Source organism: Eriocheir sinensis, chromosome 62 (assembly GCF_024679095.1).
Source record: "Eriocheir sinensis breed Jianghai 21 chromosome 62, ASM2467909v1, whole genome shotgun sequence".
NCBI classification, from domain to species: domain Eukaryota; kingdom Metazoa; phylum Arthropoda; class Malacostraca; order Decapoda; family Varunidae; genus Eriocheir; species Eriocheir sinensis.
Genome location: NC_066570.1, coordinates 6,589,535 through 6,604,178, shown reverse-complemented (window position 1 = coordinate 6,604,178; position 14,644 = coordinate 6,589,535). Strand labels below are relative to the sequence as shown.

The 14,644-nt window shown below is 44.7% G+C and overlaps 1 protein-coding gene and 1 long non-coding RNA gene across 2 annotated transcripts in view; one reads left to right on the top strand and one right to left on the bottom strand.

Moving 5' to 3' along the window:
* Positions 1-7,763, bottom strand: part of LOC126986697 (serine-rich adhesin for platelets-like) — a 94,490-nt gene extending 86,727 nt beyond the window's left edge. The window contains exon 1 of the mRNA XM_050843053.1: positions 7,456-7,763. Coding sequence (XP_050699010.1) covers positions 7,456-7,574 — 119 coding nt within the window. The 5' untranslated portion in view covers positions 7,575-7,763. The remainder of the gene's footprint in view (positions 1-7,455) is intronic.
* Positions 1-14,236, top strand: part of LOC126986698 (uncharacterized) — a 61,446-nt gene extending 47,210 nt beyond the window's left edge. Inside the window, exon 3 of the long non-coding RNA XR_007739898.1 lies at positions 13,755-14,236. This is a non-coding gene — a long non-coding RNA (uncharacterized LOC126986698). The remainder of the gene's footprint in view (positions 1-13,754) is intronic.
* The last annotated feature ends 408 nt before the right edge of the window (positions 14,237-14,644 follow it).

Below are 14,644 nucleotides of genomic sequence, written 5' to 3'. Positions count from 1 at the left end.
CACCATTATTATTCGAAGCCTTTCTCCTGAGACAAATTAAGGACTGTATGCTTTAGTCAGTTATGCGCTGTGCCTCGGTGCTCTGTTCCGTCTCTTTTCTTGCTCCTCAAATCAGAACAAATATTTAAGAAGCATTTTTCTTAAGACATTTGTGACTACGCTTCAGTTCACTGTGCCGCGGTGGTCTGTTACTTCTTTTCTTGCTCCTCAAATCAGAACTAGTATATTTAAGAAGCCAGTTTCCTAAGACATTTGGGACTGTACACTTTAGTCCGCTGTGCCTCCGTGCTCTGTTCCGTCTCCTTTCTTGCTACTCAAATCAGCATCTGTATATTTAAGAAGCATTTTTCCTAAGACAGAACCATTTTTCCTAAGACAGAACCATTTTTCCTAAGACAGAAGCATTTTTCCTAAGACAAGCATTTTTCCTAAGACAGAAGCATTTTTCCTAAGGCATCTGCGACTGTACGCTTCAGTTCGCTGTGCCGCGGTGGTCTGTTACGTCTTTTTTTACCCTCAAGTGTACAGCAGCATTTTTTATTTTTTATTTTTTTATTTTTTTATTTTTTTTACAGCAGAGGAGTTAGTTCAAGAGCATTAGAGAAGGAAACAAATTTTTTTCCCCCGCTACTCAGGGGTAACAATTGCGTTCTGGCCACCACATTATGCAGTACCCACGTCTCTCCAGGGTTTGAAGGCAAGCTTAAGACAAGGGTTTAAAGGCCCGGGTCACTGCCTTCGCGCGGGGAGAAGCGTGACGGCAAGCTTTAATTAATACCCCTTCGGCGGCCCTGTGCCAAAAGGTTCGTCCCACCGTTGCCAGATTATCATACTCAGAGCATAGTATTTATCGATTTCTGACGCTTAACTATTGCCAAGAAACATCAGGAATTAACTATTTTAACGATAAATATAAATGAATCTCGTTATTGAGGCCCAGGAGACAGATTTTGGGTCTGAAGTTGGCAAATATAGGAGGCTGAGTACGAGAATCGGCATCGTTGGTTCGTCCCCTCAAAGCCGCCCCAACCACCCACCCCCAGCATGATTAAGGGCCATATTCATAAACATATCGGCGCCCAATCGCACACACTTATAGGGATGTCGCAGGAGTTGTGGGCATTTCCATGTGTTGTTTCATGGCCCTGGTGGTAGTTTGACAAAGCGTGTGTACCATGAACCTAAGAAAACACTCCTGGGAACGCGTTTAATCTCATTTTCGGCCTTTAAATATAGTTCATGTGAGAGGCGGAGGCGTCTATACAGGCCTGAGTGACTCGATTGCAGGCTGGAGCGGGACAAACGGGCGACCGCGGGACCCAAAGTTAGACCGAAAATGATACACTGCTGTCAACACTTTTGCGGCGCCATCCATCCAAAATTGACCTCTCATTTGGCCACTCTCTACTTATCGATGTATGAGAGCAGCAGTTAGAGGGGTTTCTTTTCTTACATCTATTTTTTTGTGCTGTAAAACAAAAGAACAACAAAAATCAGTCAACGTATTTCATCCCTGAGTCTCGGGTGATAAGGCTGCGGGGCATGTTGAATAAAGGAACAGGCGTATTCTCAGAGATGTTAAATAGAGGAACAGGCGTATTCTCAAAGATGTTAAATAGAAGAACAGGCGTATTCTCAAAGATGTTAAATAGAGGAACAGGCGTATTCTCAAAGATGTTAAATAGAGGAACAGGCGTATTCTCAAAGATGTTAAATAGAGGAACAGGCGTATTCTCAAAGATGTTAAATAGAGGAACAGGCGTATTCTCAAAGATGTTGAATAGAGGAACAGGCGTATTCTCAAAGATGTTAAATATAGGAACAGGCGTATTCTCAAAGATGTTAAATAGAGGAACAGGCGTATTCTCAAAGATGTTAAATAGAGGAACAGGCGTATTCTCAAAGATGTTAAATAGAGGAACAGGCGTATTCTCAAAGATGTTAAATAAAGGAACAGGCGTATTCTCAAAGATGTTAAATAGAGGAACAGGCGTATTCTCAAAGATGTTAAATAGAGGAACAGGCGTATTCTCAAAGATGTTAAATAGAGGAACAGGCGTATTCTCAAAGATGTTAAATATAGGAACAGGCGTATTCTCAGAGATGTTAAATAAAGGAACAGGCGTATTCTCAGAGATGTTAAATAGAGGAACAGGCGTATTCTCAAAGATGTTAAATAAAGGAACAGGCGTATTCTCAAAGATGTTAAATAGAGGAACAGGCGTATTCTCAAAGATGTTAAATATAGGAACAGGCGTATTTTCAAAGATGTTACATAAAGGAACAGGCGTATTCTCAAAGATGTTAAATAGAGGAACAGGCGTATTCTCAAAGATGTTAAATAGAGGAACAGGCGTATTCTCAAAGATGTTAAATAGAGGAACAGGCGTATTCTCAAAGATGTTAAATAAAGGAACAGGCGTATTTTCAAAGATGTTACATAAAGGAACAGGCGTATTCTCAAAGATGTTAAATAAAGGAACAGGCGTATTCTTAAAGATTTCGGAGCTTACACACCCACATTTGACAAGGCGTTCGTGGATGTTGCGTTAGTATTTCCGTGGGTAGTTTCATGAGCCATGTGATTGTTTGGCAATATCCGTATTCTCAAGCACTTCGGAGCTCACACTCCCACGTTTGGTAAAGCTTTCGTAGAGGTTATATTAGTATTTCCATGGGTAGTTTTATGAGCCATGTGATCGTTTAACAAGACTTCTGCACCATGAACGTGGAATACACTCATGACAACCCAATTAGCCCCGTTCACACTGTGCCGACTCTGGGCCAAGACAACCCAGCGACTTCTGCATTTGACAAGTCGGCTCCCACGCTCCAAGGATTTTTTGGCGTCTTGGTGTCGGCTACCTCTGTGGGCTTTGCAAATATATGTTGTGAGAGGTGGAAGTGCCTGAGAATATGTACCTTTTATGAGTATAGTGATAGTTTGACAAGACTTCTTCACTATGAACGTGGAAAAGTTGGAAAGTTTCGTTTAGTCGGCGCAACATCTGTGGTCATATGCCGGAGAGAGACAGAAGGGGAAGGAATTATAGGAGAAGAACAGACCCCAGGAGACGGGACACAACCCCCGATTAATACCTGGTACCCATTCACTGCTGGGTGGACAGGGGCGTAGGGTATCGGAAAACCCGCCCAAATTTTTCCACTCCGCCCGGGAATCGAACCCGGGCTCTCTCGATTGTGAACCGAGTGTGCTAACCACTAATTTTCTTTGTGGAATTTGGAAAGAGTTGTGTGAGCTGATAATGTCTGAAAATGCATCCCTTACTTGACTGACGCGCTGTGTTACTGATTATGGAAGAAGCTCAAGGGTATGAAAAGAGTGTTATGGAAGTATGAATGAGTAGCAACATAGAGCGAAATAGTGAACAAGTGTAAGGATGAGTGAAGAGATGAGGACAAGGATCAAGGTGCAAGGTGAGACAGCTGTGAGTAATAACGAAGCTGAGTAAACATAATAAGAGATAAACCGTGATGTGTGTGCCTGTGTGTGTGTGTGTGTGTGTGTGTGTGTGTGTGTGTGTGTGTGTGTTCCTGAAATCGTGCAATATTATAACCAAGGAAACGAATGTATGAATGAATGAGCAGATAAGTTAATAAGTGAGTGAAATGTATTAATATGTTTTTCGACGAACGGTAAAAACAAATAAGGAGGAAAAGAAAGTAAGATGAGATGCCAGAGGAGGAGGAGGAGGAGAAGGAGGAGAAGGAGAAGGAGGAGGAAGAGGAGGAGGAGGAGGAGGAGGAGGAGGAGGATAGGCAATAATTTTCTTCTTTCATCTTCTACTCTTCTTACGCTCACTGCAACACACACACACACACACACACACACACACACACACACACATCTGCAAGTCATGTCGTTGCTTTCCTCATAACACAACGCAGACCTGAGCGACGAAGACAAGAAGAAGAAAAAGAAGAAGAAGAAGAAGAAGAAGAAGAAGAAGAAGAAGAAGAAGAAGAGGGAGAAGAAGAAGAAGACGTAGAAAAGTAGAGGAAAACAGTAACAACAAACTACTACTACTACTACTACTACTACTAAGGCATCATCGTCAACAACAACAACAACAAAACGCGCCCCACTTTTAATTAACCTGTCAAGATAAAGAATTGAGAAGATTTGTCTTTTCCTCGTATAAATGTGTGTGTGTGTGTGTGTGTGTGTGTGTGTGTGTGTGTGTGTGTGTGTGTGTGTGTAGCCCCTCCTCCTCCTCCTCCTCCTCCTGTTTATTTACTCAATGCTCCCTTCTTTTGTTTTTTGTTTGTTTATCTTTTTTTTCTTATCATTATTCGTCCGTCTGTTTCTGTTCCCTTTTGTCCTGATTTGTTTACTGGCCGTCTGTTGATCTGTTTACTTGTTTATTTATTTGTTTGTTTGTTTTCGGATTATTTATATGTATTTGTAAGAGTTATTTTCTGTGTTTGTTTTTCTTTCTGTCTGCGCGTCTTTCGTCACGCGCTATACTCTTTTATTTTTATTTTTACAGCTTTCTCGTTTTCTTATGTTTTGTTTTGTATGCTGTAACTTTTTTTTTATTGTTTATTTATTTTCAGCTTTGTCCTTCTTGCCTTCCAATTCACTTTTGTTAATGTTCTCCTCACTTAAGCTCTTTTATTTTTACAGTTTCTCGCTTTGTTTATTTATTTATTGTATACAGTAACCTTTTTTCCATCGCGTTTAGTTATTTTCACCCTCGTTCTCCTTCCCTTTAATACACTTTTACATATTTGTTCCTCATGCATTCTCTATTATTTTTATGGTTTTCTATTTTCATTCTCCTTTTTTAAATATCGAAACTTTTCCATCGGGTGTATTTATTTTCACTTTCGTCTTTCTTTCCTTTCCAGTACATTTTAATCGTCTTTCTTTCATTTCCAATACATTTTAATCGTCTTTCTTTCATTTCCAGTACATTTTAATCGTCTTTCTTTCCTTTCCAGTACATTTTAATCGTCTTTCTTTCATTTCCAATACATTTTAATCGTCTTTCTTTCATTTCCAGTACATTTTAATCGTCTTTCTTTCATTTCCAATACATTTTAATCGTCTTTCTTTCATTTCCAATACATTTTAATCGTCTTTCTTTCATTTCCAGTACATTTTAATCGTCTTTCTTTCATTTCCAGTACATTTTAATCGTCTTTCTTTCATTTCCAGTACATTTTAATCGTCTTTCTTTCATTTCCAGTACATTTTAATCGTCTTTCTTTCCTTTCCAATACATTTTAATCGTCTTTCTTTCCTTTCCAGTACATTTTAATCGTCTTTCTTTCCTTTCCAATACATTTTAATCATTTTAATCTAATTTACAGTTTTTGTCGTTTTATTTCTTATTTTCTTATATTTAGTAACTTTTTCCGTGTGGTGTATTTTTTTTTCACATTCATCCTTCTTCCCTTCAATTATTCACTTCTATTTACCTTCTCTTTCATCGCGTCCGTCTGTTCTCTATAGTTTTAATATCTTCTCGTTATCTATCCTTTTTTTTTTATATATACAGTAACCTTATTTTTCATCGGGTGTACTTATTTTCAGCCTTGTCCTTCTCCTTCCATTCACTTTTAACTACTTTCTCGTCACATTTACTCCTTATTTTTACAGTTTTCTCGCTTTATTTTCTCCTTTTTAAATATCGAAACTTTTCCATCGGGTGTTCTTATTTTCAGCCTTGTCCTTCTTCCCCTCCAATTCACTTTTATTTACTTTCTCCCTCATCGCGCGGCTGTGGCTACGCGCGTGTCTCTCTCTCTCTCTCTCGTTTGTTTTTGTTCGGCGTAACCTACCTGGTCGGCTGCCAGGAACTGAGATTACAGGTAGAGGTCCCTCGCTCACCCACTCCCCCGACCCCTCCTCACCCCCTCACCCACCTGACTCACTGACCGGCCCCGCCCATCTACAGCACAACTCGGCCTATATACGGACAACACAATACGATGCAACACAATACAGCGAAGGTTATTACAACACTACATTCTACTACAACATAAAATGAGGTTCCGCAATACAAAATAACACGGGGCAGCATTACACAATACACTCACAACACATAATAGGCAACACATTACAGCACAACACACACAACACAACACATGAAACCTCCCAAATACTCCTCCTGTCCTACAACACCCCATCCACTCCACCTACAACACAGCTAGGCACACTCACCCCTTTCCACCTCCCACTCCCCATCAACACCTCGCAACACAGTACAACACAACACAACAGTACACACGAATACACACTCAGAAAAACTCTCGACCTTACTTGCAACGCTAATGAAGCAACTTTTTACAACACTCCACTCTTCCACATCCCTCCACCTCTCAACACCTCCATGCAACACAATACCTACAACACAAGTCACCCCATCTACTCCTCCACACCTCCCTCTCCCCACTCCACACTCCAATCCACTCCACATTCTATATCCCTCCACACCCTTCCATCATACTCCACCCCTCTCTCTATCTCCCTACTCCACAACACCCCAATCCACTCCACATCCTACATCCCTTCACACCCTTCCATCCCACTCCACCCCTCTCTCTCTCTCTCTCTCTCCCCACTCCACAACATCCCAATCCACTCTTCTACAGATCCACACTAACCCTCAACATCCTTTCATCCCTCCTCCACATCCCCCTCCAGTCTATTACACCCATTGCCATCCTTCCACACTCCACTCCACTCCACAACACCCCAAACACGCCAGTACTCACACCTCCACCCCTCCCATCAATCCCCCTACAATACAAGTAAACAATCTAGTCTTTTTTTTTATTTCACTCAGGTTCTCGATTCAACAACTTGCAACACAACAGCAACACCATTTACCACCTCCGCAACACAGTAAGATTATCCACTTGTTATCTCATTCCACCTCTCAGTGCAACACCCCACACCCCACAGCATTATTTATCTCCCTCCCCTCCCCCCCCCCGCACCCACCCACAACACTACTAAATAAACCACTCCTTATCTCACTCTTCCATACAATTTAACACTCCGCAACACCATTCTTCTTCCCCTCCCACACACAACCAAGCAAACCACCCCATATCTCATCTCACTTCAACACTGCAACACCGGGCAACATCACTTATATCAGCTCTACAACACACTTAAACCGGTCGTTACCTCATTTCTTCCTCTCACTGCAACACCCACCAACACATCACTTCCCAGCGCCATTTATCTGCCTCCGCAACACAGCTAAACTAACCACTCCTTGCTTCAACAACCCGCAACACACAGCAACACAAACAAGCCACTCCCTATCTTGTTCTTCCTTATGACTTAACTCCATGCAACACCCAGCAACATGTTTTATTATCTCCCCTCCGCAACACAGCTAAACATACCAGTCATTACTTCATTCCCTCCTCTCCCTCCACCTTACCAACACCTCGCACGCAACATCCTGTACTCACCCCTGCCGCTGCGCCACCTTCATCCACCAGCGCGGGATCCTCTTCGCGTCGGTGGGGTGCGCGCCGACCACCAGCAGGCACCCCACACACACCAGCCTCAGCGCCTCCGCCAGCCCCATGCCTCCTGCGGCCTCTCTAGCACTGTGTTAACGTGTCGGTGCGTCGCGTCCTGTCAGCGCACCATGCTCCCCTGCGTGCGTGTCTGCGTTGGTGTGCGCGCGGCGAGGGAGGGTTCTCTACTGACACAACTTTGCTAGGCTAGGCTCAACCCGCGCTCCCCTCAGCTGCCCACCGTCTCAATGGCTAAACCAGAGCGTCTCCAGCACTCCCTTGCCCCCGTCTCCCCCTCCTTCGCCTCCTCCTCCTTCGCCTCCTCCGCCAAGCCACCTGTTTCTAACCCGCCCACCTCGCCCGCCCACGCCTCTCCAACCCCGCCAGCTGCCCGCCCTAGCCACGTGGAGGGAGGGTAGGATGGGGGATAGGGTGTGTGTGTGTATGTGTGTGTGTGTGTGTCGCCTCGCTGCACATACCCACCCACGCATGTTTTAGTGGCGCGACCTTTTCCTCTTGACCCGTCTCGAATTTATTTATTTATTTATTATTATTATTATTATTATTATTATTATTATTATTATTATTATTATTATTATTATTATTATTAGTGTTCTCATTATCACTTCCAAACATCCACTTGTCTCATTATGTCTCTGTTAATTAATGTTTGCGTGTGTTTTATCCATTCATCCATCCAATTATCATCTGTTGACATGTGTGTGTGTGTGTGTGTGTGTGTGTGTGTGTGTGTGTGTGTGTGTTCCATTCATCAGCCTCTTGCCGTCTGCTTTCCTGCCTATTTGTGTTTGTGTCTTATCCATCATGCCATCCACACACCTGTTTGTCCGCTCACTCATTATCTCATTACCTGGCCTGCATACCGCCCTGGTCTTCTGCCATTCATCACCCCCCCCCCCTCGCCCCCACACACACACACAACGAAAATCTATCCACCAGTCCACCCGCTTCTTCTCGTGTGTGTTTTATTTTCATTTTTTTTACGAGGGAGGCAGCTCAAGGGCAAAAAATAAAATAAATAAAGAGGCCGCTAGACACCGCTCCGAACAAACAAACAAAAGAAGACGAGAGGCCAGAAAAGAGGTCAGTTTCGGGTGTTTTTTGGGTGCTTTGGTCCATCTGGTCTTTTCTCGACCTAGATACTAATTTACCTTTATTTACTTTGTCCGTGTGATGCCGCCGCTCCGTGGGCTCCGGGGGCGGTAGGAGAATGAAATGACCCTTTTCGTAGACGGACAATATAATGTGGTCAAACCTGTCAACAATAACATTTACCGTCAGGATCACAATCATGACACTCAAAACGGCCGTGTCTCTGAGCACTAAACCGGGGAGCTGAACACTTCACTCAGCATCTAACGTCCAGCATTGTACGTCACTTTTTCTTTTTTTTTTCACAACAAAGGAGACAGCTCAAGGGCACACAAAAAAAGGAAACAATAATATAAAAAAGCCCGCTACTCGTTGCCCCTAAAAAAGAATCAAAAGAGGTGGCCGAAAGAGGGGTCAATTTCGGGAGAGGTGTCCTGATATATCAACAGACTGTATAAGGAGATAAATAAGCAAAGATAGAATTATACTCCGGCAGGCGCTTGCATTTACGCATTCTGGGCCTACTAAAATGTCTCCGTCTTTCTGTTCCTTGTGTTCCTCTATAGTGAAGCCAAATTGTCGAGTCCGTTTGGGTGGAGGCTCCCGCGGGTCTATTTCTCCCCTCTGCTCTGCCACACAGTCCCAACACCTATATCTCTTCCTCTCATATGTTAGGTAAAGGTAACATATGATAGGAAAAAAATAGGTGTTAGGTGGAGTTCTACACAACGTTACCAGATTATCGTACGCATAACATTGTATTTCCCGGTTTCTGGCCCATAAATATTGCAAAAAAGACCATCAGTATTTACCGATTTTAACAATAATTATAAATGCATATCGTTATCTTTGTGGGTGCGATAGTTTTTGGTCAGAAATCGGCAAAACAATACGCCAAGTACGATAATCTGGTAACGTTGGAACTTCTACAGGGGCAAACAGTGAGGCCGGGAAAGGACGTCTTCCCCTCACCGTTACTGTTAACTGTCTCTCTCCTCCTCGCCTCCTACAGCGCCCCGAGTGCCCCATCATATTTTTTTTTACAACAAAGGAGACAGCTCAAGGGCACAAAAAAAGGAAACAATAATATAAAAAAAATGTCGAATCATCAAAAATACACGTGTGTGGATTCGTCAACCCTGTCCCCTGAGTCAGCGAGAGCCTTCATCTGTTCTTCTTTTGCTATATTGAACCCGGTAGCTGCGGGGTCATGTTACTTAGGTTAGGTTAGGTTAGGTTAGGTTAGGTTAGGTTAGGTTAGGTTAGGTTAGGTTAGGTTAGGCTAGGTTAGGTCAGGTTAGGTTAGGTTAGGTTAGGTTAGGTTAGGTCAGGTTAGGTTAGGTTAGGTTAGGTTAGGTTAGGTTAGGTTGGGTTAGGTTAGGTTAGGTTAGGTTAGGTTGGGTTAGGTTAGGTTGGGTTAGGTTAGGTTAGGTTAGGTTAGGTTAGGTTAGGTTAGGTTAGGTTAGGTTAGGTTAGGTTAGGTTAGGTTAGGTTAAAGGCCCCTCTAAGTAAAATGATGAGAAAGAATCATCACTCACGCAAACCATTTCATAAAATATATCAACGCATGTGTGATCAGTTTATGCATCATCTATTTTGGGAGGTTTATATCATGGCAGAAATTTGGCCCATCGCTGCTACACGGTAAAGCCACAAATTTGGCCCGTCGCTGCTACCGGGTGAAGCGATACCGAAATGCTGGCTTGGCACCTTCAACACCGAGCAGCCGTGACACTCCTTTGATCTCTATTCAGGAGCAGTGAGTAGCGGGCTTTTTTTTTAATATTTTTCTTTACGGCCTTGAACTGTCTCCTTAGCTGTAAAAAAAAAAAAAAAATGACACCACAACCAAAGTTCCCTGTTCGCGTTCTCCACACCATCGTTTACTCCTCGCCCTATTAACCTAATCTTACTCCCCAAACTTTTCCATTCACCTTCCACCAATCATTCGTTCCGCCTTCAGGCAGTAACAGTGTGTGTGTTTTATTAAGGTTTGACTATTTATCTATCATCCCACATATCTGTTTATTGATATATTTTGTTATCCACCTGTTTATGTATTGATTATTATGATTACCTTATAACCTTATATATGATTTACCTTATATATACCTTAGAACGGGAAGGGGAACTGCATTGAGGCCTGCTTGGGTTGACCGTCTGTGTGTGTGTGTGTGTGTGTGTGTGTGTGTGTGTGTGTGTGTGTGTGTGTGTGGTGGTGGTGGGGGGGGGAGTCGATGGGTGAGTGAAGCAACGATCTCCTGGCGTATGCTCCCTTGATAGTACCGTACCTGTCTTCTTTCCTTCCATACTTGCTTACCTCAATACAGCTTTTTGCTTGTTTCACTTTTATTTACATGCTATCCAGCTTTTCCGAGACCACCTGTTTGTGTGTTCAACGAGTCCATCTTATCTTAACTTATCTTCCCACACGTACCTGTTAATTAGCTTCTCTTTATCTACCTGTGTGTGTTTATGAGTCTACCTGTCTCTTTACTCTTACTGGGCAAACCTCCATATCTATCTTCCCACATGTACCTGTTAATTAGCTTCTCTTTATCTACCTGTGTGTGTGTTTATGAGTCTACCTGTCTCTTTACTCTTACTGGGCAAACCTCCATATCTATCTTCCCACTTGTACCTGTTAATTAGCTTCTCTATATCTACCTGTGTCTCTTTCTTTACTCTTACTTGGCAAACCTTCATATCTATCTACCTGTGTGTGTTTATGAGTCTACCTGTCTCTCTCTTTACTCTTACTTGGCAAACCTCCATATTTATCTTCCCACCTGTACATGTTAATTAGTTTTTCCTCTCATCCACCTGTGTGTGTGTGTGTGTGTGTGTGTGTGTGTGTGTGTGTGTGTGTGTGTGTGTGTGTGTGTGTGTGTGTGTGTGTGTGTGTGTTTTATGAGGCCACCTGTCCTTTCTCTTTACTCATATCTCCTAACCTCCAAATTCATCTTCCCACGCATACCTGTTAATTAGCTTCCCCCTTTTATCCACCTCTGTGTTTTATGAGTCCACCTGTTATTCTCATTATTCAGATTCCCCGCTCATCCCACTAACTTTTTTTTTTGTTTTGTTTTTTTTTTGAGCATATACCTGTTTTATTCCCTTAATTACATTCTGCTTATCTTCCCACTTACCTGCTAATGGGCCAATCATCCTGCACTCCTGTTTACACCGTGCATTTAATTTACCTGTCTAATTTATCTTTTTTTTATGTATGGTTACCAAGAGACGACTCAGGTGAGGTATGAGAGAGAGAGAGAGAGAGATGGTATTTCGAGGACAAAAGGACCTCTCCCACCTCCCCTTCATCCACGTACCACTTGCTCGTCCACGTCATCATCACTCCGCTCCTCTTTGCGTCTGTGTGTGTGTATGTGTGTATGTGTGTGTATGTGTGGGTGTGGGTGTGTAGGTGTTGTGAATGGATTATACGTACATGGGTCTTGCAGTGATGTGTGTGTGTGTGTGGGTGTGGGTGTGGGTGTGTAGGTGTTGTGAATGGATTAAACGTACATGGGTCTTGCAGTGATGTGTGTGTGTGTGTGTGTGTGTGTGTGTGTGTGTGTGTGTGTGTGTGTGGTGGGTGGCCTGCCTTAGCTGCCCACACGTCGTCCCTTCCCCCTCATCACCTCCCCTTCAAGACAGCATTCACCTTACCCTCTCCCCCCTTGTTCCCCACCCCAGCCACCTCCAATCTTCCCCGTCTTTCCCTTCTCCCTCCCTCCATCCTTCCTTTCCTCCTTCGTTTCCCTCCCCTTCCTTCCCCTTCCCAACCACCTCCAATCTTCTCCGTCTTTCCCATCTCCCTCCCTCCACCCTTCCTTTCCCCTCCGTCTCCCTTCTCCTTCCTTCCCCTCCCCAACCGCCTCCAATCTTCCCCGTCTTTCCCCTCTCCCTCCCTCCACCCTTCCTTTCCCCTCCGTTCCCCTTCCCCTTCCTTCCCCTTCCCAACCGCCTCCAGTCTTCCCTGTCTTTCCCCTCTCCCTCCCTCCACCCTTCCTTTCCCCTCCGTCTCCCTTCCCTTACTTCCCCTCCCCAGCCACCTCCAGCCTTCCCCGTCTTTCCCCTCTCCCTCCCTCCACCCTTCCTTTCCCCTCCGTCTCCCTTCCCCTTACTTCCCCTTCCCAACCACCTCCAATCTTCTCCGTCTTTCCCTTCTCCCTCCCTCCAACCAACCTTACCTCCTCCGTCACCCTTCCCCTTCCTTCCCCTCCCCAACCACCTACAAACTTCCCCGTCTTTCCTCTCCCTCCCTCCACCTTTCCTTTCCTCCTTCGTCTCCCCTCCCCAACCACCTCCAAGCTACCCCGTCTTTCCTCTCCCTCCCTCCACCTTTCCTTGCCTCCTTCGTCTCCCCTCCCCAACCGCCTCCAATCTTCCCCGTCTTTCCTCTCCCTCCCTCCACCCTTCATTTCCTCCTCCGTCCCCCTTCCCCTTCCTTCCCCTCCCCAACCACCTTCAACCTTCCCCTTCCTCCCGCGACCCCTCCCTCCCCTCACCCTTCACTCTATGCCCCTTCTTTCCTCATACCATTCCCACGCCTCTCCCTCCCTCCCCCTCCCTCTCCTCCTCCATGTCCTATCACTCCCCCGCCAGCCATGCAACCTCCCCTCTCTCCGTAAATAGTTTTCCTTTTCACATTTACACCTGCCTGCAATCAGAATTACATAATGGTCACTTTGCCAAGGTTGACAGCCCCGCCAAGGACTGTTATGTGTGTGTGTGTGTGTGTGTGTGTGTGTGTGTGTGTGTGTGTGTGTGTGTGTGTGTGTGTGTGTGTCGTGCTCTCATCATGTCAGGCGAAGTCACGAACACACACACACACACACACACACACACACAAGTTTTAGATACTCAGTAATTAAGAGAGAGAGAGAGAGAGAGAGAGAGAGAGAGAGAGAGAGAGAGGTATACTGTATCTATACATGAGAGGTATACAGAAAGAACCATTCATCCATTATATTCTTTCTGACTGTTTCTGGTGACGGTTAATTAGGCTGGGCGATTGTTTTATTAATTCATTTATTCATCTATTAATTTATTTGATGATGGTGTTATTCATTCTGCGATCAGTTGTATTATTTCATCCTTATATCAGTTACATTTCTTTCTTGTTCCAGGTCCCGACGAAGGTGTTCAGCGGGCGGGCGGCGGTGGGTTGGGGGCCACATGGGGACTGCCGCAAGTACGCCGTCGAACCCAAGCCTTCAACTCAGGGCAGGGCGCGATGGGCTGAACCCCCACTGAGCCCTTAATGTAACCCCCCACCCACCACCTCCACGCACCACCACCACGCACCACCACCACCACCACCTCAACGGAGCAAAGGTAAGCTACAGTTCTCTTTCTCGGCGTTGCGTTACTTTTTCAATGTCAATTCATTTTTCAGCAAGAGTCGCGCTTGTTCACCATTAATCATATAAGGAGACGAGGCGGCGCAGTTCGGGCATCCGCGTGTGTTGACCGTGGTACGTACAGACAGCTTTAAGGCCCATGCTGCCGCCGCGAAGCCCCTGTCGACGCAAATAGCAATGTAAAGGTGATTGGGTAATACGGGGATGACTTTGCAGCGCGCGTTGATCAGGGGATAACCTCGATAGATCTTGACGCACTTGGGATCAGCTGGTTTTCACGGCGCGTATGATAGACTAACATGGTCGAGGGACTGTTAAGAAGCTGAAATATTAATAGGGTTTTTGTTTTTAGTTCACGTTAGGCTTCAGTTGATGTTGGGAGTGGAAGAATGAGTCGTATTTTCACCACACACACACACACACACACACACACACACACACACACACACACACACACACTTACCTGCACTAACCGACAGCATCATAACAATACACAACATTGCTCGCCGCGCCTGTGAACAAGGAAAGTCATTAGTCTCTCTCTCTCTCTCTCTCTCTCTCTCTCTCTCTCTCTCTCTCTCTCTCTCTCTCTCTCTCTCTCTCTCTCTCTCTCTCATCATCGTAACTGTTTAACGGGTCATCCACACATCACCACC